Genomic DNA, 27,939 nt, shown 5'->3' on the forward strand with positions numbered 1-27,939 from the left:
CTAAATAATAAAAAGGCTAAATGTTTGAAATGATTAAATGATAAATCTGAAAATAATCTCTGTTTAAACATTGTAAACGCAAACTAAATTTTAACTTTACATGTTAATTTAACTAAATGTATATTTTTTGTACAGATTCTGTATTTAACAGTTGAAATCTTTGTGAGAAATACAGCATGAAGTAATTATTTATACAAGTCAAGCCATGTGCAAATAAAGTGATAACATCAAAAACATTCCCTATTCACATGGTTCAATAATAAATATTATTCAAATATTTCTCCTTCATTTTTTAAACATTTGTACAGCTGACTATACAAAACCGCTGACTAACCTTGCAACATGTTAGGTGTGTACTAATTATTTCTGTCATGCATGTTCTCTACTGTAAACATTTAAGAAAAAAAAAATGTTTACCAGACAGTATTTCTAATGAAAATCCAGTGTCTTGGAGAGAGAGAGAGGAAAGAAAAGAAAAACAAGCAAAACAAGAACAACGACATGAACAATACTGGGATTCTACCTGTGCATGTCAGGGCTAAAACGAAGAGAGAATCCTTTAATTAAAAGCGAGTGGTAATGACATTCCAGGCTTAAGGCTTTGGTGAATCTGCAGCCTGTGGGAATATGTGGGGGATCTCAGCGTGTCCGTGGCCAGCCTCCTCGTGCTCTCTTGCCAGATTCCAGTTGAAAGTTAATTGGACGGGGAGAGGTCTGAGGCGGCCTGCGCTGAGGCCCATTAGTGATTCCCCTGTCGAATGCAGAGCCACGAGGATCACAGACTCACAAATAGGCAGATTAAAATAATCAATACACTTCACTTGCCTCCGACACATTCGCACAAGTGCGCGCAGAAACAGACCTGCATGCACATCCACACACATCCACATAAAATGAATTCAGTAATTAGTGGAGGACCTATTCACCGCTGGTGTATGATACTTGGCTCTCTGGCTTTCACTCGCAGAGTCTAATGAGGGGGGAATAGTTCTGACTGCTGCCGAGCGGACAGAGTGAAAAGGTCAGTGAGCTGTTGATGGGCTCCTCTTGGCACACAATGCATCATGGGGTATTTCAGCACACCCAAACAAACCCTCGGATTATTCTTATGTTATTTTAAAGTTACTTTTTTCAGTAGAAATATGTGATCAGATACCGAGATATATAGGCAGTAATAAAGACAGACTGTCGCAAAACCTGTACGAACATCATTTATCAAATTTTATAATATAAATTTTTTTATTGTAAGATTTAATAAAAAAATAAAAATCCCAATTTAATATATTTTAAGATCTAGTGTATTCCTGTGATGATTGAGTAATGATCATTACTCCAATCTTCAGTGCCATATGATCCTTCAGAAATCATTCAAATATGATCCTTTGGTGATCAAGAAACATTTTTATTGTTATGAATATCGAAAACAGTTGTACTGCTTAATATTTTTATGGAAACAGTGATGTTTTATCAGGGTTCTTTGACAAACAGAAAGTTCAAAAGAACAGAATACGTAAAAAAAAAAGTTAACTTTTAATTAATTTAATGTTTGAATAAAAGTAATATAAAGTATATGTAATAATGAGTTAACGTTATTAAATGTGCATGTATAGGTATGCATATGTAGGTGAATAGATGTTTGTTCTATTAATGTAAAATTTCAGTTTTTCTTTATACTGAAAATTTCCATTGAAATTAAAAAAAGATATACATTATCAGAGAAGCATGAAAAACAGGTTTGTAAAACCCACTACGATTTTTGTCCTTATAAGCACCTGACACCCATTAGTCTCAAAGACACTAAAACCACTTAGTGCCAACAACATTTACCTTTGATTTAAATCACTGACCTGAAACCAAATAGGCATCATTTAAATTGCATTAGTCTAACTGCAAAAGAAGTTCAGCAATTTGCTCTAATTTCAATTCAGACAGTTTGGTTTTCACAATTAACCACAATCAATTAAATCAACTGGGGTGGGGAGTTCAGCTTTCAGCAAGTGTAAAAACACTGCCATCTATCTGCAAACAGGAGAGAGGCAAGTTCAACTGGACTCGAAGCTCATGTTCATTCAATTCACAACTACAATCATTTATTTTTTACACTTTCTAAAATCAAGACTCTTGAAGAATTCGAAATAAAGACAAACAAATAGTTTCTGTTTAAAATGTACTTTATTGGACAATGAGGATATTCCAAATTAATTAAAATGTTATTGCATTTCCGATCCATAATTTCTCAATTTGATAAATGGAACTTATTCTGAAAAGGCCAGACACGACATTTCTACTACAGCACAGTCCAGCAGAGATGCCTGAGGAGACACTGGATATTGCATACACACTGCTGTGCTAATGTGCTTTATTGAGAGGTTTTATTGCAGATCACTCGGCACACAAGAGATCTTTTTCATATCGCTATATGATTTGAATACCACAGGACAGGAGGCGGACCTCTTGGGGAGTCAAATGGGAACTTAAAGAAGATAAAGGCACTTCTAATAATAATACCCAAATGAGTGCAAACACAAGCGAAGGACTGGAGCCATTAAGCAAATGAAGGTGACGGAATGAATAGGAATACATATAAAGAAAATATTACATAGAAAAGACAAACAGATGAGTTGGGGTCTTTATCTTCAACCGCTCATGACCATGCGGACGAGTTCTGTAGAAAAATAAAACAATAAGATAAAGTTAATTTACAATGTGTCAAAAAGGGGAATGACCCCAACTACAGCACGCAGCATCAAGTTCTACTGCAAAAATCCAAATTCTTTTAAAACAAGGATGATTATAAATAATAAAATACATTTTAAAAAATATATACAAGTTTTTTTTTTTTTTATAAAATAGACCAATGCTCTTAACACAACCTCATCAACCCATCAAAAAGTGCGTTTAGCCTGCGACTTTTGCTGTAGTTGGAAGCCGTTCCCCGGTTGTACTCATTCATAAGTGTTGAGAAACGAGGAGAGCAAGATCATGGCTAGCTCCTACTAAACCACAGCTCAAAGACTTAACCAGGGCTAGGATTCAAGAAAATGTTAAAAAAGCTCCTTTTGGTTTTCCTCTAAAGGGCAAGAGTGGAAAACGGCTTTTTAGCACAGCTTCAGTAATGAGAGACCGTAGAGTTGAGCTATGGATCAGCCTCCATCAGGAAAAGGGAGAGAAAGATCAGCAAAACACAGCCAAATCACTGCAAATTGATTGGTTAGTTAATAATGAAAGCAACCATACTGCTTGGTGAGCACAGGTAGGGAGTGTGCCGATATCGGAAGAGAAATCTTAGACTGCTTTTAAAAGCGATACACCCGGTTATGCTACATCCCTTGACATGCACTCAAGTCTGAAGCAGTGCAGTCGCCCTTTGCCTCTGAGAGCCGTCGCAGGGACGGCCACATGCAGAGAGCATGCTGCAGCCAGGGGCCAGAGGAAAGGCTGCTGCAGAGATAGGGAAGAGTCCAACCATGTTTCAAAACCTTCAAACTAGATCCAACCAGACTCTCTAGCTCTAGACGCCACATGAGGCACAGCTGCACTCTAAATGACCATATATCGTTGATAGGTGTAGACTATGCAATCATGTCCGTCTAAGAGCATTAAAGAAAAAGCCTGGATGGATTGCTGCTTCACGTGTTATAAATGTTGAGGGCAGGAGGTAGATGTATACCCGAGACATCTCTCAGCCAGACATGATGTGGCGAACGAAGGCTGTGGAAGATCAGTTACAGTTACGGCATGCTTTCAAGATCCGATTCTCGCAAAAAGAAATTAAAAATGCTTACAACATTTTTTTCCATTGTGGTGCATAAACATAATACATCCATTCAATTCCCAGCACAAAGGTGTGTTTTGTATTAAAATGTACTGTTATTAACTTAACGTTCTACAGACAAAAAACTAGGCTCATAGAACAGAAAGTGCTCTCATGATAAACCTATGCATAATAAAACTCAATTGTTTACCTTCATAATTGATGCAACCGTTAGCATCTTCGTGTCCAGCTAGAAGTGTTTCTACTTCCTCTTCGGTCATCTTCTCTCCTATAAAAAGAATAAATAAACCCATGCATAAATGTTTTGCAAAAAGAGCACTTAAAATGTTCACTTCAGCCGTATCTACAATCGTTGGCCTAAATGTGGAGGAGTGGGCTATAAATATCTCCTCAGGAGACCAGGCCAGCTTACCCAGTGTGGTGAGAACATGGCGGAGCTCAGCACCCATGACGGTGCCGTTGCCTTCCTTGTCAAATACTCTAAGCCCCTCCACAAAGTCCTCAAACGTGCCCTGGTCTTTGTTCTTAGCGATGGCCTGGAGCATGGGCAGGAACTGTTCAAAGTCCAGCAATTTATGGTTCATTTCTGAGGAACAAAGAAGTCTTTAATCAGACAAGATAGCAGGGGTGCTCCGATTGATCAGCTACTGATCACAATCAGCCAATAATCGTTTTGGGATGATTGATCGGCGGTCTCTAAAAAGGCAGATCTCATAAAACTGATCTCAAGCTGATGACGCGGCTGCCGTGAGAGGTTTGGCATGACAAGCAGCGGGACCATCTCGGTCTCTGTCCGGCGAGGAGGAAAATAATTATAATGTTGTAGGTGAGGTACAATTAATATTTCTTCATTAAATAACTGATTAAGTAACTTGAAAAAGTTTCTGAGACAATTTCATAAACAGCGTGAGTGAATCTTCGCGCATGCTCTCTTTCTCGCTCAAAATGCAAATGGCTTGAAAAAAATAAAATCACATTGCGTCTGCACTATAAGCGAGCTGCATACTGCAGTCGATACAAGAATTGTCACTTGCACTATCGAAGCAGTGTCGCATCGTCACTAAAGTTTATAAATTGCATTTGATCTTTTTGCCTGCATTTAAACCATTCAACGCTCATGCCTTTTCCTGAAGACCGTGCGCTTATGCACACTCTTAGCACACACACATAATTCACATTACTCCATTTGCAGTGCATATGTGGTGCAGATTTTTTCTGTGCTCATGTTAATGGATTAAAGCGTTTTAATCAGTGCGTTTAAGTGCGGTGCGTCTGCATTAGTGCAGAGATCGACTATTTTTTTGTTGCATGCTACATTCGCTGTTTTAAAGTAACAGTGCATTGTTTGCGGTAAACATGAACATGCATTGACAAAAATGTAGTAGTTACACTATAAATGTCTACTGTGTTTCACAGCCACCACCACATAGGCTATGGTTCCCGGCTAGGTTTAAAGGAAAAGAGCACTTTAAGATAAAAACGGCAATAATTTTTAAGTTCTTACAGTTCTTAATTAAAGTTCATGAACTGCAGGACTGTAAGTAATAAAGATTTAAATGCAAAAGAAAAGACAGTAAAGTTGACTGTTTCTGTCAATGGTAAGTTTTAATTTAGAATGTTTGTGATAACCTAAGAAAAGAAGTTAAAATGTTTTGCTTTAGCAACTTAATATGTAAATCTAAAACTAAATATTAAAAAGTAAAAAGCACTGAATAATTGATGAACGATTGTATTACTGTACTGTGTAAAAAGAAGAAATCACAATGTTGAAAAGGCATTTTAAGGATCAATGTTTGGATTTAAAATCAAAATAATGGATAAATGTTGTTTTTCTGGTAAACAGGAGAAGATTCCTGTGTGAAAGCACAGTCCATGCTGCTTCTGTACCACACATGGACTACATAAGCACTGCAAACAGAGTATGTGTGAACCTCGCATACAGCTCACAAAACCAGGCTTGTGCTGTGTAAGCTATTGTGCAACAATACACGACTGTAAAAAAACAAATACAGTGCATGATCAAACATTAAGGTGAGATATATATATATATATATATATATATTTTTTTTTTTTTAAATAAAGGGACCCCTCCACCCCTCAAAAAAATAAACTAAATAAATCCTCTCACAAGAGTCACCAAAGAGAGGAATTAATTTTCAAAATTGAAATTCAGACTTTGAATAAATGTCTAAAATCTTTGGATTGGATCATCACTATAATTAATTCTACATGATTAAAAGAAGGCTTTAAAAAGATCTGTTTCGGTGATCGGATCTGTAGATACTGCTTTCTGTGATCAGCCTAAAAAATCAGAGCACCCCTACAAGATAGCATTACTGTCCATATTATACACGAAGAGAGAAATACTCAAATTATCGTAGTTAAAATATAACAGGACAGTGCTGTTGTCACTAAATGTTTTTATGCATTTAAATACAATTTTACACCTTTTTCAGTAGTTCAGCGTTTTGCTTTAAAAAACCTTAACCGATGGACTGGAGTCACGCAGATTATGGTGTTGTTTTTATCATCTTTTTTTGACTAATTATGATGGCACCCATTGACTGCAGGGGATTCATTGAGGAGTATTTGATGTATTGATACATTTTTCAAATCTTTTCAAATGGATCTTCAATGGGCTAATAGTCAGTTAAATAAAGCAAAACTGTCAACTATTCCTGTTGTGTTATGATGCATTTGAACATTTTTGTTACATATCCTGTTGGTGCATTTGATAAAATAGTGAAAGCATAGTTTTAACAGTGTTAAAAAAAAAAACAATCTAAAATTTTGCACCGTACGCCATTATGAAAATAAAACAAAGAAATGTGAATGGCATAAAGCTTTTTTTGGTAAACACCCCACACCCCCTTTTTTTGTTGTGAAGTCAGTAAAAATATTGAAAGGGCAAGTACAAATTTGAACAACCAGCTGAGCAGGTAAAAATTTGTTCTGTTGATCCCTCAAATATATTATTTTGTACACACAGATAAAGACAATATATGATATTAAGGAAATGAGTATACAGGTCAGCCATTCTCCATAGTGTCTTGTCCTACCTTCTGCCTTTGGGTTGCCCAGGACTTTGAGCACCTCGGCATTGACAGGATTTTGGCCCAGTGCACGCATCACATCCCCACACTGACTGTAGGTGATCTTCCCATCTCCCGTCCGGTCAAACAGGAGGAAGGCTTCTTTAAACTCTGCACAGATCATTACAAAAATCATTGAGACAATCTTGGTAAACAAACAGAGGACAGGAAAAATGAAATGACAAAATACATAAATGATCAAAAAAAGAAGCTGACATGAACAAGGATGACAAAGAAGGATGGTTGATTTTAGTCAACAAGAAAAACAGGACAAGATATATTATGCCTTTCTGTGTAAAGATGCAATGACAGGCCATTCCTTAAAAGAGTCTGACTTAATTTAAAGAGCCCAGTGGATCAGCACAAAGGGAAATACTGCACCAGCCATCAATATTAATGCAAATTCTAGGCTAAAATGACCACAGAAATCTTATCCATCCACCTTAAGTCATCATATACCTCAGTACTCAGAGACCTTTTGATCAAATTAAAAAGCTAGTGAAATATTCATACACACCAAATAGCCATTTAAGCAGAACTTCTGGCAAACTTACTGGGACCAAACTACACTATTATTATTTAGTGAACCATCAACAAATACCTGATTCTACTTATTTTATTATTATTAGCATATTAAATTTACCAATAACATTAACGTATAAAATCTGAATTATATATATATATATATATATATATATATATATATATACACACACATACACACACACACACACATACACTAGCACCAGCCAGTATATTTAAAATATAAATAATATAAAACATAACATAAACATAACATAATATAAAAGTGTGTGTATGCATGTAGGTATATGGTTATTTCTCTATCTATAGATCTATTCATTAATACACACAAGTTTTTAGATCATCTTAAAACTCAACCCTAAAGCCCAGACCTAATCTTCCATTATTGAGCATTTAAACTGTTATAAATAAATGATTCTTTTGACTCAAAGCCAGAGTTCACCGAAAGAAATGAAAGTTATCCGTTAGGACAGGCCCTTCCAAAAAAAGAAAAAAAAAAAGAAAAAGAAAACCTCCCATCTCTGTAATGCTTTTGTTGCTCACTGGAATGTGGCTGTTCCCTTGCATGCCTTAAATCGAGCCTTTAACCATATAAGGTATGAGAGGAAAACGAGAGAGTGAGCAGTATTATGTCAACTTCCTTTGCTTAAAACAAACAAGAGCAAAGATGAACCTAAATGGCCATATACTAAACAAAAAAGCTCATGTGACTGGTAGTAACACAGATTAGAACTCCAATATTCTAGTTTCAGAGCTGATATTTAGATGTTTAACACGGCAAGACTTTGCACTCTTTTGTTAGCAGTTACAACACTTCCTGACTCAAGACACACCCTTTACAGACATGACTGTCCATGCTACAGAAGAAACACTTTAGCTGACAGGCCTTCGCTACAAAAATGCATTTCTACTTTTCGAAAACATACCAAATTATGACATTTGCAGTTCATTTCCATTAATTACTGAATGCCCTTCAAATGAGGGAGGCAGGTATGGTGCTATCAGACACACAGACAGCAGCTTGTTGTCCTTAACACCATGCAAACTAAATCACATCAGTACAAAATAGTTGTCAAAGCACTCACCGTGTATTTGCTCCAAGTTAAACTCAATCTGGAGGTGACATACAACAGTGGCAAAGGGAAACAATACAAAGGTAAGGAAAGTAAGCAGGAGGAATGCAGGGGCAGAGGAACAGATGAACAGAATAACACGGACGAGATGATGAAAGCAGGCTTTCTAGCAAGAAATGCAGGGAAATGTAACATATACATAGTAGTAGAAACAATAACGTGCATATGGACTAACGTTAGACAAAAACTCACCAAGAATCTGGTCCTCGCTGAAGTCAGACTGTTTGAGACAGAGCGACATTCAATGAATATGAAATGATGCACAATAGCAAAGCTTTGAATCAGATGGGGTTTCTAATAACAACACATCTATGGTCCATAAAATCCGTCTGGATAAATATTTTAGGCCGCACGAAAAAGTTCGACAAGTTTTCTATCCTTGGCTAAAACTGGCCAGCTAACGTTAATACTGGGCGCTAACTCACAGCCGTGTTACCGGGTGACCGATAGGCAAAAACACAATCTTGTGATCCATGTAAGTTAGCTATCATACTCTTGTGATTCTGTAAAATAATTTCAGGAACAATTTACAAAGGTTTAGTCACTTTTTTGCGAGCTAAAAAGCGTACAACTCTGTTAGCTAGCATGAAATAGGCTAACGACAGATTCTTAGCAATAAGCGTGTATACAGTTACCAGACTACACACTTAGTATTGTTTAACGTTATTTAGATAAGTTCTACTGAAAACTATTTTTAAATCAAACATTTATCAATATGCCTACCATATTCTGTAGTGGCTTGTTTTCCGGGTGTGTGTTGCGGCGGGAGTGTGTGAAATGACTCGGGCTGGCGCTGCTGAGTTATGAAGGGTGACGATATCCGATTCGTGAATGAATCATTTCTCTGAGTCGAGTCTTTTCAGAGAATTATCTGAACCGATTTACTTACAGAAATTAAATATTTGAACGACAGCCTAAGTGACATTAGGTTGATTCATGGCTGCAACACACTGAACTGGGATGCATGAAATTACAGCATTAATTTATAAAATAATAATACTACTAATTAAGTTATAACATTAAATGGAATGCGGAACCGCGGGATGACGTAAAGAATTGCCGAATCACTTTTTTAAAAATGATCCTTAAAAAAGAACTGTTCGAAAGAACCGACTCCCGAGAATGTTTCGGACTTCTCTTTACGACGAGTGGAGTATTCTCGTTACACACAAAGAGTGACATAAGTGCATAGAGACACCACCAGCGCAGATCACTATAACACAATCATTGAGTGCACAAAATTGGCAAAGCGTGTGAATTCAATGCTGATGATTTTTAGTTTGTAAAACATGCGATTAAGCATTTGTAAATTTCAATTTCAATGCTGCATTCCTAGCACATGGAGGTGTTGGCTCTATATAGAAACAACAAATAAAATGTATAACGACAATTCATCATATACAGTATATATATAATAGGCTATACATTGTCTAGCCCATTGTTTACATACACCCATTGTTCTTATGCTTATCTCCAATATATGATCAATTATGAATGGTTTGCTCTTCAACCTAGATTTGAGAATAAGGTATATAACGAAAAAGAATATAAAATATTTATTACATTTAAGTAAAACTGAAGGTGACAGTAATGCAGCTTGTGTGGATCAGCTACTTCAGTGACCCATTTCTCAATCCTGATATAGCTCTAGTATTCTCTCAAGATTTGAGGTCTGGGTTGACACAGTTTTCCATGTGCAATGCTGAGGTAATCAGAAGCTGCATAAAAAGAGATATCACTGATGTTTTATTCACAACTAGCTAATATTAAACTTGGATCTGATACTTGTGTTGCTGTGTGTCAGAATGTTGCCATACAGAAAATATGATTTTTTAATATTCTTGATAAGTCCACATCAAGTTATTCATATTTTGATCCACATTCTATTCTGCTACCTTTCCCATTGCTATTTTACTGATGCATAGAAGAGCTCTTACCATAGTAATGAAGAATAAGCAATTCTAAAGGCTCTGTTGCAGGACCATCACTTACCTCTAATGTGCTTGGGTCAAAGGGGGAATCAGATGGCCGCAGCATCCGCGGTTTCAACTCAGGAGCTGATTTTGGGGGTGAAGGTGTTGTGGCAGGGCAAGGAAATGGTGGTCCGTGCCTTGGTAAGGTTCCCCCTGATGGAGACTTTTTAATTGACGGTTCTCGTTTTGGTGCCATCTTTAGACCTTGAAATGTGTCCTTCCTCCCTGTCCACTGCTTTGCAAAAAAAAAATCTCTGTCAGATTAATTGCATGTGTGTCCTCTGATAGTAGAAAAAGAGAGAGGAATGAATAGGAGAAGCAAGCAGGTAGCAGGACTAATCTAGAATGAATTCATGCAGTGGATGTGCATGCAGTAAGAGTGCACGAGAGTGTGCGTAGGAGTGCTGTCTCACCGAATCTGTTTCACTCTCTCTGCTTGTATTTATATGTAGGTCAGAATCGTGTTCATATGTGGGTGTTAGGGGGTTTGTGTCACTGACAGACAGCAGTATCAGTATAAAAGCACGTCAAGACCTCCGTGTGCGTTTTGTGGAAGAGCTCTGCTATTTGGTTATTTATAGGTATTTCTATTTTTATTCTCTTCCTTTCATCTCTAGAAAATATTTCTCTCACACTCAGTCTCTTGGTAATTGCAACCTTCCTCAATGTTTCCTGTGCTGATTCTGTTATTATTACTATTATTATTATTATTATTATTATAAATTGTATCATTTTTTTCTCCACAATATGTAGATGTCTTAGTTTTGCTCAGGTATTAACTAAATGATTTCGCCTATGAGTCTAATCTCATCAATAAAGTCCATGCTTAATATTTAGAGGTGTTGTGAATGTTTTTTATAATGAGTATTTACGTAGTTCATTATAAGAGTAATGTAGCTTTACAAAAGTATAATGACGTCCACTTCTGATTGGACAAGTTTGTCATTCCATTGAAGCCTATTCTTAATGCTTATTATAATCTGATATTTTCCAGAGAATTGTGTTGAGCCCTTTTGGGATGAATTACTATTTATGGGTGTCTAGGTCATGAGTTCACAATAAAATCACTAAATAGGAATTAGTTTTCTATGCATGGTATAACTAACCAATCAGCACCTATAGGGTGTGATAGTGCAAAAGCAAAGTAGTGTTTGACCACTAGATGTCAGTATCGCCTAAAGTAAAACCTTAACCAGACCGCCAAAACGAAATAAATAAGATTACTATTATAAAACTTCACCCACATGGCACCTATGCCACATGTGAGTAAATAAAAATAACCCGCTTATGTATAATAATTCATAGACTAAATAAGACTATTTTGGTTCAATCTCTATGAATATTGAAATATTCAAATTGAATATTATGATTACTGATTTACTGAGTAAACCTGTAAAAAACCTGTCTCATTCATATTTGTCATGATGTCTCTAAATTATGCATATTTTCAACTCACTAACAATCCAGCATATATAACGTGTAAACAAAGTTTTTTTTTTTAATTTTATAAAAAAAATAATAATAATAAAAATATCTGTTTTATTGACAGCACATATCTTCTAAGACGTCGAGTACGTCCAGATATATTTAGCGCTCTTGGTATTTTTATTTATTTATTTATTTATTTTTAGGAGTAATCAATGTTCCCCGCCCTTTAATAGATTTTAAGTACAATCCATCGCCCGCTCAATGGGCCTTGAAATCACCGTTTATGTGTCTCGAGCATCACAACAATGGTGACACAGGACCCCCGCCGCGCGACCAACGGCCCACCGAATTAATTAATTAACGCACATTTTGGATATTACAAATGCTCACCAGACATGTTTAATTCGCAGCAAAATGTCTTTAAAGTATTTTTGTAACAAGTTTTGACCTCACGTGTTTTCTCAGTGAAGAAGGTCACAACAAAAGCGAGTCTGCCGAGTGAACATCAAGTCTTAAAACCGACTAAAGAGATTAATTTTTGGGCCTCACGTTTCTCCTAATCTCTGTTTGAACTGTAATCTGAGCAACAACCAAGTATGCTGAAATGTCCTAAATCTTTTGCTTAGTTATTTTTGTTGTGTTTATTTTCAATTCGACTTAAACAAATGTTTCTGTAGTATGACATCAGAGTCATTTTACCAACTTTAGGTGAAAGGTCTCCAGAACATCTGCTTTTCTTTCTTTTTTTTACACAAGCGCAGAATTGATCATTCTGGGTGCTGATTTTTCCAATTGGAAAAGTAAACTTTCTGTTTTGCCTTACTCTTTTCAAGCCTTTGATGAAAAGAAATTGAATTATGCTGAACTAGGGAAAGGGAATCAATTGTTCCTCAGAGGTTCCCCCAGAATGTGTAATAGAATTATAGCAACTGCCCCACCTAATGTTTCACAGAATCTCCGGACCATGCCAAATCATCAAACCACCTGATTTATTTTTAATGGCATTACACCCCTTTCTCTGTAGTGTCATGGTAATATCTGCGGCTCCTCCAGCTGCCTCTATATCACATTATCCAAGCTTAATATTGACTGTGTAGGGCTCGCAAAACAATAAGCCTAGAAGATAGGCAGCTTAGAGGCAGACAGCCAATCGGAAAGCCCTGCAGTTTGCTGGAGGGGTGTTAACTAAAGCACTGAAGTTGCTTTTGCCCTGGAGGAGCAGTTCAATCAATGGGATGCTTAACGCAGGGGTACCCACACGGACCCGTGGCTTTCAGATCCAGGCATCTTTCAACAAGTCCGAGCTGACGAGAAACCATGAAACCTGATGCAACTTGATTCCTTTTATTTTGTCTCTCTGTCTTACGTGCAGCAAACAAACAATCACTTCTCGTCTCATTTAATCAGAAACTGTAGTGTTTTCCAGCTGGCATCTGTTTTTCTGCATCAAAACGTCTGTATAAGTGGAAACCTACTTCAAAAACCAATACATTGGGCTGATTTAAACATTGTCTCATTGGCATTGCACCAATGCATATTTTATTTTCTCTTGAAGCTGTGGGAAAAGACCTGCATCTGGGAATATTCAGAATTATTTTTATTTTATTTGTGTTAATATTTTAGAGAACGATATTTCATTTTATAACAATGAACTCAGACAACTTATCACCTTTTTGTTTGTCATATTGCCGTAAACCACTTTGGGAATCAGACTATTCCACTTGTGGGCTACATGCACCTGATCACACACAATCTGTGGCCCCCTGCCAAATACTCAGAAATCTTTTAATTTGCTGAAATGAATCTCTGCAAATCTGCGCACTCATGTCATCAGTTCTGAAACGCCAGTTGCAGTTGTTTTTATGAATCTAATGATTGTGTTTGTTGGTGAAGCTAGAAGAAGGAATGGGCAAAATCTGCCTATTGTGTTTGGGCATACTAAATATGGGCTTTGATTAGTGCATGGGTGCAATCTATTCAACTTCTCTCACTCCCTCCCATCCTCCCCTCCCTCTATCCTTCCCAGCTACAGCCCCTTGGGGTATGCCCACATCCCAAAGGACAGCCAGCAAAGCAGATGGAACCCCCTCCCCCTTGTCTCTCACAGCTCACCCCAACAGGGTTGGGGTTCAGGAAAAGGATGGACTGCGAATGGATGAACACTTTGTTTTATAAAATGTGGTTTAAGTGGAATGCTCTGACCACCTTAATTGGTTTGTATTCGGCTCATTCGAATGGTTCAATTATCCTACATTAACTCTAATAGCCAGTATGACCCTCAAAATTCCCCGACAGAATGGAATGTGCACAACTTCCAAACAAACGCTAGAAAAATTGCAAGAGGTGTTGCGTGGACACTGTCCAGCCATTGTATCAATAGCAGAGCAGCCTATAGAGAGGGGTTGCAGGTGGCATATTGTGCAAATGGGCAATTTTATGGTTCCAATTATGCAGTGGGTACTTGATATAATATGGGATTGATTTACACAAACTGGCAGACTGGCTTTTATTGCCCAATTCCTTCCCACTCACTCCTCATCGGCCATGATTTCAGTGTGTTTAATGGAGAAAATAAATGGTTTTAGTAATATTTTTCTGCTGAAGGGGGTACTACTGAGGTTTAAAGTCCATAGCTATAAAACTCGGCCCCACTTCTCCCAGGTGTCCGGGAGCACGAGTTTGGCTGTTCTCCTGTCCCTCAGGAACCATCCCAAAGAACTCCTGTATTCAGCTCCAGTAAGCAGATAAGGGCAGAGCTCTGGGATTACCTTTACAACACATATCTTTTAAAACACAGACGCACTCTCTATTATTCTCCTAAGGGAATACAATTCAGTTTTCAGAATGTTTCATATTGGGACAGATGAAGAACATCCATTAAACCTTTCAATTGTGAAATGGGTTCATTTCAATGAAAATAGTGTTGTTGTTCAACTCCAGTCGGTTCAAAGTTGATTCAGTTCAGTTCAATAACAGGGTCGATTTTGCAAAATTCACCAATTATGCTAAAAACACAGCTCAACAGAAGAATGGTGTCATTATTCAGCTCAAGTCAGTTCAATGTTGATTTAATTCAGTTAAATCATAGTGTCAGTGTTCATGAGTTCAGCTAAAAAGCAGCTTTAAAGGGTTGGTTCACCCAAAAATGAAAATTAGCCTGTGTTTCACTCACCCTCAAGCCATCCTAGGTGTATATGACTTTATTCTTTCAGATGAATCCAATCGGAGTTATATTAAAAGCTCTATCATTCCAATGGGCGGGTGTTTCTGTTCAACAGTCCAAAACATATTAAAAAAGTGCAGGGATCCATAATAGAACACGCCTCACACGGCTACAGGGGGTGAATAAAAGCCTCCTGTAGCGAATCCATGTGTTTTTGTCAGAAACATATCCATATTTCAAATGAAATAAACACTTTTCTATCGCTTCCACTATCTGTCATAAGCGGAAGCCGTTTTGGTGGATGACGTAGGACGTCAATGTTGCATTATTAGTGACGAATGTGAAGAGAGAACAAAACAATTATGAGAAGCACAAAAATATCAGAGGATTTCAATATAAGACAAGAGGAGACTGGTTTTCCTTTGCTAAGAAAACTAAGATTCCTAAAACAAGCTCACAAGACTAGCTAATCTCAAAAGGGATACACGCGAAGCATACGTCCTACGTCATCCGCCGGAACGCTTCCGCACATGACAGTCAGCAGAAGTGAGAGAAAATGTTTATTACATTTGAAATATTTACATTTTTCTTACAAAAACACATGTTTTTGCTACAGGAGGCCTTTATGCATGCCCCTGAGACGTGTTAGGCTTGTCTTATTATAGCTTTAGAGAACAGAACAGAAACACCCACCCACCTCAATGATAGAGCTTAGATAAGCCAGGACAATTTTTATATAACTCTGATTGGACTCGTCTGAAAGAAGAAAGTAATATACACCTAGGATGCCTTCGAGGGTGAGTAAAACACAGGCTAATTTTCATTTTTGGGCAAACTAACCCTTTTAGAAGATGATGGTGTAGTATTGTGGAAAACTGTTCTTCACACTTAGACAAAGAAGGTTCTTTTAATAACTGTTCTTTGGCACAAACTGGTTCTTCAATGACACTGAACATTTAGTTTCATATTTAGAAAGTTTATTTGGTTGAATAGTTTATTTATTACTTTGACAAACTTAGTTAGGAAAAAGTCATTAAGTCCAAGTTTTTATCAAAGTTTTCCCAAACAGCCCAGCCCCCATCACCCAAACACACACCCCTGCTTTTATAATTATTACAAGGGGCTCAGCTTTCAGGAGACATAGAAGGAGCATGTGTGCATGGCTTTAATTCCTATTGTATTCGTGCAATCTCAGTCTAAGCGAGTGTCTGAGCTCAGGAGAGAAGGAGTGAGGGAGAGAAAGACAGAAACAAGGACCCATCTGTCAGAGAGGCGGACGGATCCCCCTTCCCACTCCAAACAGGTCCCTTGGGACTGCAAAAAAGGATAACTCACTTGTGGCAATAGTTGTGGGTGTGTGTTTTTTTTTTCTTGGCACAGAGAATTACTCTCAACCAAGGTAACTACAACAGCATCACAACAAGCCAGCTAGAGTAAACAAGTATTAAGTCATCGCTGGTGTGCTTAAGGAGACGCGTCCTATAACTGTCGCTGATGTATTGACAGGGGGTGGATGCACTTGATCAGTCTGTTTTGACTTGTCAGGTTTCTTTGAAGATTTGATGTTTTTTAGTGTAATGCATTCAGCAAAACAGCTCCAGATAAAAATGATTGCTAATGTTACAAAAAATGTTCAACAGAAATCATTTCAGAAAACCTTATGTGGTATAATTTTTTTGTGCGAGTGGGTCCTGCACGCAACAACAAACACTGCAGCAAGTTGTTGCAGGTTTTTCTTTTTATTATTATTTAAGTCGGTTAAATGTTCTATTATGACTTCTTTAAAACCAATCAGCAGTTTTACTGTAATGTGATAATCTGCAAGCTTTACATCAGTGTATTTACTTTATGTATAAATTAAGATACACATCCACAAGATTTTTGCTCCAATTATTTAATAAAAAATCTAATAGATGTAGATAGATATAAATATAGATCTAATATTAAAAATATACCTTTTTTATTGGTTATTGTTTTGCATCCAATAACCCTATGGTGACTGTCAGGGAGTTGCTGTATATGAAAAGGTTTTTTGTTTGTTTGTTTGTTTTGATGAGATTATAATATTTTTATTTATTTAAGCAAACATATTCTTTCAAAACAGTGTGATATTTCTATGGCACAAATTATGATCACCACAATGATGCATCAAATTGGAACTAATTCGCAAAAACTACTTAAAAACCAATTTAAGATCACCAATTGAGAGTTTCTTTGATTAATAGAAATAAACAGTTGAATGAAATGAAAATAATTGGTAAAATTACTGTTTTCCATTTTAACATATTTTAAAATGTTATTTATTCCTGTGATGGCAAAAGCTGGATTTTCAGTAGCTATTACTTTAGTCTTCATTGTCAAATGATCCTTCAGAAATCATTCTTATTATGCTGATTTTGGTGCTCAAAAGGTTTCATCTTACTATCAATGTTGAAAACCGTTGTGGAAATCATTTTTAGGACTTTTTGTCTGAATTGGAAGTTAAAAAACAATAACATTTCTTTGACATAGAAATGTTTGTATCATTTTAAATGTGTTTAAGGTATTTTTTGATCAGGTTAATGCATCATGACTTAATAAAAATATCAATTTATTTAAAAAAAAATCTTACTAACAGCCAACTCTTGAATATGGTGGTGTTCTTTTCTAAAACAGCTGCTACTGTTGTTAAACACCAAGAGTCTGAAACTATATAATGAACAGAACTTCTTATATAAAACAATCTTTACTGAGAAATTCTGTAATTTGTGAACAAATATTATCACTTGGCTCCTAAATGTATTATTTTACTGTCTCATTCACTGAAAAAAAAAAAAAATTAAGTAAAAAGTAAAATATATATATATAAGTCCATTCAGTACTTTCTGTATAATTGCAGAAATGTAATTCCTTGGGACTGCAGAGGGGGGTTGGGGGAGTGGAGCTCTCACTCCAAACAATGAAACGGGTCATGGGAGTTCTGTGTGCTGTTCCTCTGGATATAATTTGAACTCTAAACTGTCTCAACAGGAGGTTGTCTATTGAGTACCGCTGCTCTCGTGGCTGTGCATTCACAGATTTTCCATGAAGACCCACTGCATGAACACTTGAGAAAAGCCTCATGAAACTATAAACATTTAGGTCAGATGGTAAAGAGGAGTAAATGGTCTCTTGTGATTATAGTGTTCACTTCTGGTTGAGCTGGACTAGAAAATGCAGCAGGACTCGGCCCCTAAGTTAGCTGTCCGTCCTTCGGTAGGGCACAAGGGAGGAGAGTTTGGGCTCAACACAGTAATTCCCAATACAGGTTGCAGGTGTGACACAGCATTGTGAAACACTCCTGGGAGGTAAAGTTGTGGTGAAGCAGGGTTACCCTGGGATCTTTGGGGAAGCATGACACAGTTACTAGGTGTGCATAGTGTTGACACACATGATCCCTGGTTCATATATGGGACATAGGGAGACTCCACCCCAAAATGAAAATTTGTCTAATTACTCACCCTCATGTTGTTCCAAACCCATAAGACCTCCATTCATCTTTGGAACACAAATGTGGATATTTTTTATCCATTCTGAGCATGTAAATGCATGTAGAAGTTACCCTTATCATGACCTCCACACAAACCTAGAATCTGAAGGCCAGTTTCTCAGTAACAGATTCTCAGCGACTTGAAAATGAGTGTTAAAAAGAGAATACTTAATGACGTTTATTACCGTTTTCTTTCAAGTTAATCATGATTAATTGGACATTGATTGTTGAGTGTTACCATAGCAAAGGCTTTCTATCTTCATCAGTGCATAGATTTTCAATCTGAACATCACATCTATGCCGGCAAGTGGAAGCCTTCCTCCCTTTGTGTGAAAGGAAAGAAGCGTCACCCGAGTGAACTAGCGGTATGGATATTGTCCTATTGTGTTGATTGTGTTGTCGCATGAGAGATTATGGTAGGCAGGCGACTGGCACGTGAGCGCTGGTGGAGCAGACGCATCACTTAAGCCCATCTGTTCATTTATCAATCACCAGTGACTTAAACCTTCAACTATCTAAGTGAACTTAGCAATTATAATTTAAATAGTGGATAGCAATAAAAAAGAGAAAATACATTAAGCAATACATTATAAAGTATTTCAAAATAGTAATTATTTGATCTGTTAGCAGTAGATTTAGAATGAATTTTAGAAGTTAACTTTAAGTGTTACCAAAAGTTTTGTAGAGAGAGTGTGAGCATACTCTGTAGGCCACAGATGTGCACACTTGGTGCATACAATGGGATCAGTGTGAGGACACGTGTGACCTGAAGCCCCACTGTCAATAGCACACTACTACAATAGAGCCCCTACTGTGGTATGAACACATAATAAGTAGCCCCATTTTGCCAAATAAAGTCACATTTTATCAGGGCAAAACTTCATAAATGCTAAATGATGCACAGAATGTTATTTTCTTGTTTGTATATATAAGTTCAGATGCAAAAGCCTCAAAGTGCCATCTGAAATTTTCTTCTGAAATTAGCGTTTTCAGCAGACTCCTATGTGTAGGTTCAGTAACTTCACTTTAACGGCAATGAATAGGTTATTGCTCATTTTAGAAGAAAATTTACTTAGAGGCATTAAGATTTGTTTTTCAAACCTGATGCCTAATTTATATTTTTTTAATATTTTTTTTTTAAATATTTTTTTTAGTTCTAGCTCCCATTATAATTGCTACAGAAGTTCACTTAGACAGTTGAAGATTTAAGTCAAGCCAAACACTGGTGATTGATAAATGAGCAGATGGTTTTAAGTGATGCGCCTGCTGCACCAGCGCTCACGCGTCAATATAGCTATGCTATAATAATAACTAAAACGTTGTTTAAAAAGTGCTCTTGGATGTTTGTTTTATTATTTTAATATTATATTAGTATAAATACGTTTATAGACAAAAACATTAAAATGTCAAATGTGAGGCAGCAATCTGAATTGATGTAAATAAGTGGACATCCGAGTAGATGCAATATTAAGATTTTCTTGCATGAAATCAAGAAAGAGTATAGGCTTCGCTATCAATCTGTTGAATAAGTTACACTTTCTCACAGTAACTTGTTAACTCCAGGTTATAAACATTTTTTTTTTGTTCACCCTTTTATTTTACAAAAAGTAGCCTATTTTGTTTCTCCAAGATAAGAAGTAAAAAATGTCATTTTAAATGCAAATGTAAATTTGGTGCTCTTTCATTCCTCACAGCATCGTTTCAATTCGCGAAATATTAAAACAGCGCCCACCCTGAGAAAGTTCTGAATTAAACATTTTTGTGATATTATCACGTGTGCTTTACATAATTCGTTTGTGAATTAAAGGATGCACAGCCTAAGGTAAGTAGGCTATCTGTTGCGTATGAAGTAGTCTAGTCTAATAAATCTTTTCAGAAAAGTATTTCGTGGGGCAAACCACCCTCAGGCGCAGCATGCATGGCTGAGTGAGTTATCTTAGCGAAACAAAAGCGTTTTGGCTTGATTAATCCAGCAGTTATTGAGCGTTATGTTTTGGTGGGCCGAGGGGCGATAATGAGCGGACGGAGCGAATGAATGAAACGAGTGAACAACACACACACCTGCTCACACTGCACCAAGCTGTCACAATCATTTACTGGGACGCGCGCGCGTCTTTGTACACCAGACTACTGTAATTAGAGTTAAGACCAACATTTGACCTCGCCGTAAACCAAATAGGGCTCAGGGGTATTAATCTAGCACTGTGCGGGCTTTTTTGGGGCAGAAAATACGTTAGGTCACGAAAGAAAAGCGGAGAGTGATATTTGTATAGCGCCTCAATGATAGGTTATTTTCAATTTGGAATAGTACACTGCGAATCAACTGGTGTATTACATAATCCAGTAAACGAAATTAATGCTACTGACCATCAATTCAACAATAACAATTCAACAATAAAAAGTAATAAATACATTTATTATTATTATTATTGTTGTTGTTGTTGTTGTTGTTGTTGTTGTTGTTGTTGTTGTTGTTGTTAATGAAGGTGACAGTCATGCGAGTCTAAAAGTGTTTTCTCTATTTTAATTTTTAAAATGCCCACTTCTTGTATATTGATTAGTACACTACTGCATAATTAAAGACAAAACAAACTTTTTAATACTAAACTAACAATAGTACCAAAATATTATGCCAATATGTTCACAAATTTGTATCAACATATTTAAAGCCTTTATAATTTAAAGCCTTTAAACCCCTTTACTGTAAAAATAATAGCCTATAATTAAATGAATAGCTAAATACATTACATTGCACAATAAATTACCTTTAAATCCATTATAAAAACGTAGCCTAATAGATTAAAATACACAGTTTATGTATAAACTGCACGTCATCGACCCAAATAGGCTACTCTTAAAAACATTTTTAATCTTGCACTCTCTGATAAATGACAAATGGATTGCAATGCCTCTCACCTTGCAAGGTTTTTAAGGTTAATGTGCAAGGGAAGTTGCATCGTTCCCTCCGCACAAATGCGAACAACCTCAGACACAAAGCTCGGGCATGGGGATAAATGCACACACTTAAGTAGTCAAACTTTTAGCCACGAGCGCGCCACGCGCGTTCGGATCAGCTGGAGGGGTGAGGGGTTTGTGGGCGGAGCTTGTGAGCATCGCTAGAAAGTCAAAGCCGGGAGTCAGTGCGCTTCAGTGAGGCATAAGACGCGCTGACGCACCAATGGAGAGCTAACGGACCTGCACTGGCGCAGACGGACTTGACACACAAACCATCAGCGGGGAGTCTGGAACTTTGTTTTTCTATTTTTTTGTTTTACAGCATTTCTTTGAAACATTTTGACAGTGTGTTCAGGCTTTCTTACCACCTTTTTCAAGTTTTATTGAAGTGGCGCATTAACAGGTACGGCTATTTTTAAAAGTTTTCTTTTATTAGGCTATTTGTATAAATATGTGTATATTACTTTTCAGATCTTATGGTGTACAAAAAGATTTAAGCAATTAAGATACAGATTTAAGCAATTCTGCGTGATAAAACTAAGTTGTCTATTAGCCTTGTTTTATCGTTGTTAAAAATAATTAAACACATAACTGCATTAATATTAAATGTAGTGCCTATATAAAACATAGTTAAAATAGAATAGCATCGGCTCTAAACGCAGGGTAATCCGTAAAATGGGTTCACCACTATACTGTATGTCAAGCTTGTTTCCGTGCATTTTGTCACAATTATGCATGTTATTTGATCAGATCGCAAAATTCGTAAGTAAGATGCAAACTGGTCGAAAATGTGCAATTATCGAACCTCTTTCACTTTGGAATCATTTTTTTATTTCATTTGCAGGAAACAGTTAAAATGAAAATGAATTAATGCCTATTTATTTATTTTAGAATGCAGATTATTTTATCCAGTCGAAATGTGTGCCGACCGGTCCATTCATTATTACAAACATTTGTGTTCTATAAAGGAGACACGCTTCAATGCATACATACCAGGAATGTTTATAATCGGCAAAACAGAATGTTATTTTAATTACGAACTAAACATCTCGAGTTCTAGAGTTTCAAAGGAAAACATGGCTATACATCGACGGAAGAATAGGCTATCACGAGTCCAACAAATCTCTGGACAAAAACTTGTATTTGGAGACAATGCGGATGTCTACCAATCAAATCAAATTCAAAACTGTTCTAGTAGTATTAGTGTGGCTTGGTCCTGTGTTTGTTGATTCCGGTTTACAGACTCCCCACAAATTAAATCCGAGCGCTTTATCTGTGGACTAAATCCAGTCGTGTCCCAGATTGGACAGCGTCTCCAAAACGACTGCGGAAATCAAAGGGTTTATACAAAAAGTCTTTGCCATTAAATGGAGCATTAAAACTGAGAGAAGAAATGGAATTATACATCTGTAAGCTATATAATAACCATCACAATAATCGTGATGTCTGTCAAGCCTCTCCATTATGAGGGTTTAGGAGGTGTAAATACTTTTATTCACAAATCTGTCTCCTGTGTCCTTAGATCACAATGATGACCAAACCTTATGGAAAACCAGGGGATGTGACTGAGCTTGTCAGCTCTCTTGGATGGATGGAGGAAGACCTCAGCTCACAGGATGGTGACCAGACACCTGAGATCGGTCACTATGCCCTACACAGGAGACCTGTGGAGCTTGGCAGTGAGGATATGGAGGAAGAAGAGGAGGAGGAAGAGGAAGAAGTTGGTCTGGATGGAGAAAAGGTACCCAAGCGAAGAGGTCCTAAAAAGAAGAAAATGACCAAAGCCAGACAAGAACGTTTCCGTGCCCGACGCGTCAAGGCCAATGCCAGGGAACGCTCACGCATGCATGGGCTAAACGATGCATTGGACAACTTGCGGAGCGTCATGCCTTGTTACTCCAAGACCCAGAAGCTCTCCAAAATCGAGACCCTGCGGCTGGCCCGCAACTACATCTGGGCTCTGTCGGAGGTTCTGGAGAGTGGCCAATCACCCGAGAGCCATGGTTTTGTGGAGATGCTATGCAAGGGGCTTTCGCAACCTACCAGCAACCTTGTGGCAGGCTGCCTCCAACTTGGACCCTCGTCCATGCTGATCAACAAGCTGGATGAAAAGTGTGGGATTCCAGGAGTAGGTGGTCCACAGGGTCACCCCATTAGCTATCCTTCACCAGGACTTCCCAGTCCACCCTATGGCTCATTGGAGGCCTCACACTTGCTCCATCTGAAGGGCTTCAAGGGGGCTAACTATGAGAACTCCTCACCCAATGAATGTAGCAGCGGCACGCCACCTTATGATGGTCCTCTTACTCCGCCACTCAGCATCAGCGGCAACATCGCCCTCAAGCAGGAGCCGTCGCCGCATGAGGCTGAGAGGAACTTTACACCTCACCCGACCCACGCGGCTCATTACATCTCCTCACACCCTTACCCACCTTCCTCCTTGGCTGGTCTTCCAGCTCCTCAGGGTCACCCGATGTTCCCAGGCTCCCGTTTTGAGCTTCCTTTAGACATAGCATTCGAGTCGTTTACCCCTTCACACATTGTGACATCACAGATGAGCAGCATTTACAGTGAATGAACAGAAATGACCACCAGAGACACTCAGCAATTCTGCCTCCTGCTCCTCAGTGTGCCTCCAGTGGGGTAGCACATTTAAGGAGACGCTTTGCATGTATCCTGTCTGATCCCTTAAGAGACCATAGTGGTCACTGAGAGAGAGTATCTGAAACACAACCTACCTGTGGCAACTGAAGTACTGAGAAAGAAATGCATATTTTTTTTGTTAAGTTATTCTTGTTTCTGTCTTGACTGAGTTTGTTACTTCTTTAAATGTTATTTTTAATTGATCTGGGATTTGTATTCTGTATACACTTGATGTTCTTCACCTCAAATAAGATGACGACTTTGATGCACATGCCATAAAAGTGTATCAAAATTGACACAAAGTCAAGCTTTTTAGATGCATACAGAGAGTAAGAGCCTCAGTTTTTTTCCCAGCATTGTTCAACCAGATGCTGATTTTCCACTAAACAAAACACACAAAACATAAATAAATAAAAAGAAAGAATGAAGGAAAAGGACAAATTTAGTACATTACATTTGCCATAAAAAAATGCATTTATTTATGACTGTATTTAATATTTATTTTGGTGACAGTTGTATGTTTTGAAACAATTTGTCAGCACTGTTTTTATTGGTTCGTTGGTACACTGCCAGTCACTGCTACCAATATTCATAAAGTATCTAATTTATTTATTGGAATTCATTCAGTTTAATGTATTTTTGTCATTCTCCACAATGTTTGTAATTTTGCTCAAGCGTTTGTAAATATTTACCTGTTCCGCACTTAATAAAATAAATATTCTTATATAATATGACACAAGTTGTTTCTTCCTTGTGCTCTTTATCATATTATTATGATCTTCTTCATTTAGAGTTTCTATAATGTATACTGAAAACATAACGAAACACTAACCAGATTAATCATTTTAACAATAAAAGCAGACACACTGTATTTTAAAATAATAATGCAAAATGTATTAGATTTTTTGTCATTATAAACATCATTATAATGTTGCACTGTTATGCATAATCTTTATTTCATAGTCATGCTGAATTTTCTCTAATGTGTGACTAAATCTATTCATAGACTTAGAAAAAAAGAGATTTAAAAAAGTCTATCCATCCATCCATGTACACACTTACACATAAACATACATATACAAATGTAATAAAAATTGCAATCACTGAATTTGTAAGATGATGTTGAATCATATGCATAATAGCCATTTTAGTGATTAATATTAGTGTTATGATGGGCATGGGAGTCAGTGGAGCATGTGGAGCCATGGGAACACATAGCTGTTGAACAGGTGACTGTGTCACGGGATCCCCTTTCAGTCTCACTTGCGTTTTCCCAGCCTTTTCAGTGCCAAAATTGTTGGGGAAATCAACAAAACAAAACAAGCACACAAAAAGGGGGTTAATGATGCGGGTGAAAAACAAAGAGTGAAAAATGTATTTTTAATGGTTCTGGTAGCATGTCGCATAGCTGTATTGAAATGTTTGCAGACACTGTCTGCGTATCTCCACAAACCTTTAAATCACTAGAGTACAGGACGATCATTGACTTTAGCTCTGTGCTCATAACGGACAATGTGATGCCTCTCCAAATGGACAAACAGAGGGTTGATGGGATGACAAGCCGGAGAACCAGTGTGTGAATGTGTGTTTATTGTTGAAAGCAGCACTGAGATGAGAATGGTTGCCTCAGAGGGTGTTTTGCCTGAAGTGGACCCCACCTCGTCCGCCGCTCCAAAGGTTTGTCTTTTCCAGCCTTGGCAAGGCGAGAGAAGTGAAGGAGAAAAAGGGAGCGATTGTTTTAGTGGGCGCCACTGGTCTATTGTAAGTGCAGTGTGTTCTTTCTCTCAACCTCTGACCTGTATTGTTGTGAGGCTGTTCGTTCGGAGAGCCGAGACAGCTGGGAGAACTGCGGGGGGCTGATGGACAGCTGGGGCCAAACTAGAGAGAGAGAGAGCAAGGGGAAAAAAGAAAGTGGGAGAGGGAGTAAACCAAAACAGAGGAGGTGAACAAGGCCTTATTCTTGAGTGACCCCTTTCCCTGTCCTCTTGTGGGTCAGCTGGGCATCGGAATGACACATAGTTCCACACGCTGAGATGGTGAGAGCAGCTGAAGATGAGGAGAGGACAGAATAGAGGGAGTCAAGTGCATAGAAGGTTTTCAAGCTGTGCCTTCAAGAGGCACTTTAATTGAGAACAAATTATTAGAAATAAAATTAAATGTGACTCTTAACCTGTAGCTTATTTTAGTGTTGAGTTTACCATATTAGATTTAGATTAGAATGTTTTCAATGTCCTCAACAACTTATTCATTCATATATTTTATTTTAAACCTATCAGACTTTGTTTGGAGAAAATATTCGCTTTAAAAACATTTGATGCCACTGCAATCTCAGCAAGTTACTCAAAAAACTGTGCAGTGTACCACCCACAGAAGTTATACAAAGTATACAAGATGTTTTAGAGTCTTTGGCATTGTTCATTGCCAATACAGCAGCCGTCTGTGCAGAACTCAGCAGGGCTGAAATAAGGGAACGATTTCAGAGTTGTCAGCTGCAAGGCGCAGAGGAGAAATGTCCTAGAAAAAAATGAAAAGGCATGTGAAGATGGTTGAACTTTCCCAAGGCAGATGGTCATTGCTGTGACCTCTGTACCACAGCAAACACCCATACAAAGTTTATGATAATAAAAAAAAATGATACTACGATAATCTTAGTGACAATTTCAAGACCCTAAAAGACCCTAAATTAATTTTAAATCTTATTGTAATACAGCCATAGCTCAAAAGGATTTATTCTGCCTGTCTCCACATCAGGTGGATAAGGCAGATGACAGTCTGATACAGCAGTCCATAGTACTTAAGATATTTGAGCCATTTTAAATGATTAATTGCATTAATGGATATAATTTAAAAACAAATGGCATTTATATAAATAAAACATCTTTAAATTAAATCAATCCACAAGATGTTTGTTTTTATTTATAAAATGGCAATTCGAAATATACTGTATATTTGTATGTAAAATTTAACACAGAGATATGTAGACTTTATGATGGTCAGTATTATTTTAACACCAGTGATAACTCTGCTAGAAAACCTGTGCAAACTTGAGGGGAACTGACTTCTTACACCCACTGAATATTACCTTGACACCAGATGGTTACACGTCATTCAGGCTTGAAGGCATTCACATTCTCTGCAGGTCATTTAAATCTGATATTTCTTAAAGTGTGGCTATACAGTGTTCAAATACTTTTTTGGGGCAGTAGCACATCTTCCTTTTCTGCATGAGGTAATTATATATCTTGTTTGAAGTTGTGATTTTTCATTGCAAGTTATATAGGAGGAGTGGAAGATGGGACATTAAAGTGCAGTCTTTTCTCCTCCCCAGTTTTTTTGTCTCTCTGGCACTAATCCATTGACCAAACAACTCAGTCTCCCACTAAATGAAAGGTCCTGATCCATAGGGGGGAGATGGGGATAAAGCATTGTGATTAAGATTGTATTAATGGGGCCATAGGAGGCTGGAAGGCTTTAATCAGTGTCTGTGCTGCCGTAATCCCCTGCCTTTAAGCTTCAGCTAACGCTGTGATCCTCCTCCTCATGAGTCACATCACACACACTCGCACAAACACACTGGATAGGCTGGAGAACAGGGAGGTCAAGGTACAGAACTGGAGTACAATGAAACTGATAGGTGGTGTATGCTAAAAAGCAGCTGGTCGAGGAAACTGCGAGGAGGTGGATGAGGTTTGCAGAAAGACGGAAATAAAAAATGCTGAAGTGGCA

The 27,939-nt window shown here is 37.6% G+C and overlaps 2 protein-coding genes across 5 annotated transcripts; one reads left to right on the plus strand and one right to left on the minus strand.

The window, feature by feature from the left end:
- Positions 1-2,153: 2,153 nt before the first annotated feature.
- On the minus strand, positions 2,154-10,727 carry zgc:153867 (myosin light polypeptide 6). 4 transcript variants are annotated; one of them, XM_026200087.1, is made up of 7 exons: positions 10,536-10,727; positions 8,496-8,523; positions 6,835-6,978; positions 4,188-4,361; positions 3,966-4,043; positions 3,671-3,711; positions 2,154-2,665 (listed from the first exon to the last, which is right to left on the minus strand). In XM_026200087.1, the coding sequence occupies exons 1-6, from the start codon at positions 10,710-10,712 to the stop codon at positions 3,683-3,685; spliced, it is 630 nt and encodes a 209-aa protein (XP_026055872.1). In that variant the 5' UTR covers positions 10,713-10,727; the 3' UTR covers positions 2,154-2,665; positions 3,671-3,682. The 4 variants fall into 4 exon arrangements, with proteins under 4 accessions (XP_026055872.1, XP_026055874.1, XP_026055871.1 ...); XM_026200089.1 differs by lacking the exons at positions 8,496-8,523; positions 10,536-10,727 and adding exons at positions 8,736-8,763; positions 9,267-9,390; XM_026200086.1 differs by lacking the exon at positions 3,671-3,711.
- Positions 10,728-21,748: 11,021 nt separating this feature from the next.
- neurod4 (neuronal differentiation 4) lies at positions 21,749-24,947 on the plus strand. The gene is made up of 2 exons (XM_026200091.1): positions 21,749-21,973; positions 23,093-24,947. Exon 2 carries the CDS (start codon positions 23,099-23,101, stop codon positions 24,146-24,148), a length of 1,050 nt encoding a protein of 349 aa, XP_026055876.1. The 5' UTR covers positions 21,749-21,973; positions 23,093-23,098; the 3' UTR covers positions 24,149-24,947.
- The last annotated feature ends 2,992 nt before the right edge of the window (positions 24,948-27,939 follow it).

This window comes from Carassius auratus, chromosome 23, assembly GCF_003368295.1.
Source record: "Carassius auratus strain Wakin chromosome 23, ASM336829v1, whole genome shotgun sequence".
Classification (NCBI taxonomy): Eukaryota; Metazoa; Chordata; class Actinopteri; order Cypriniformes; family Cyprinidae; genus Carassius; species Carassius auratus.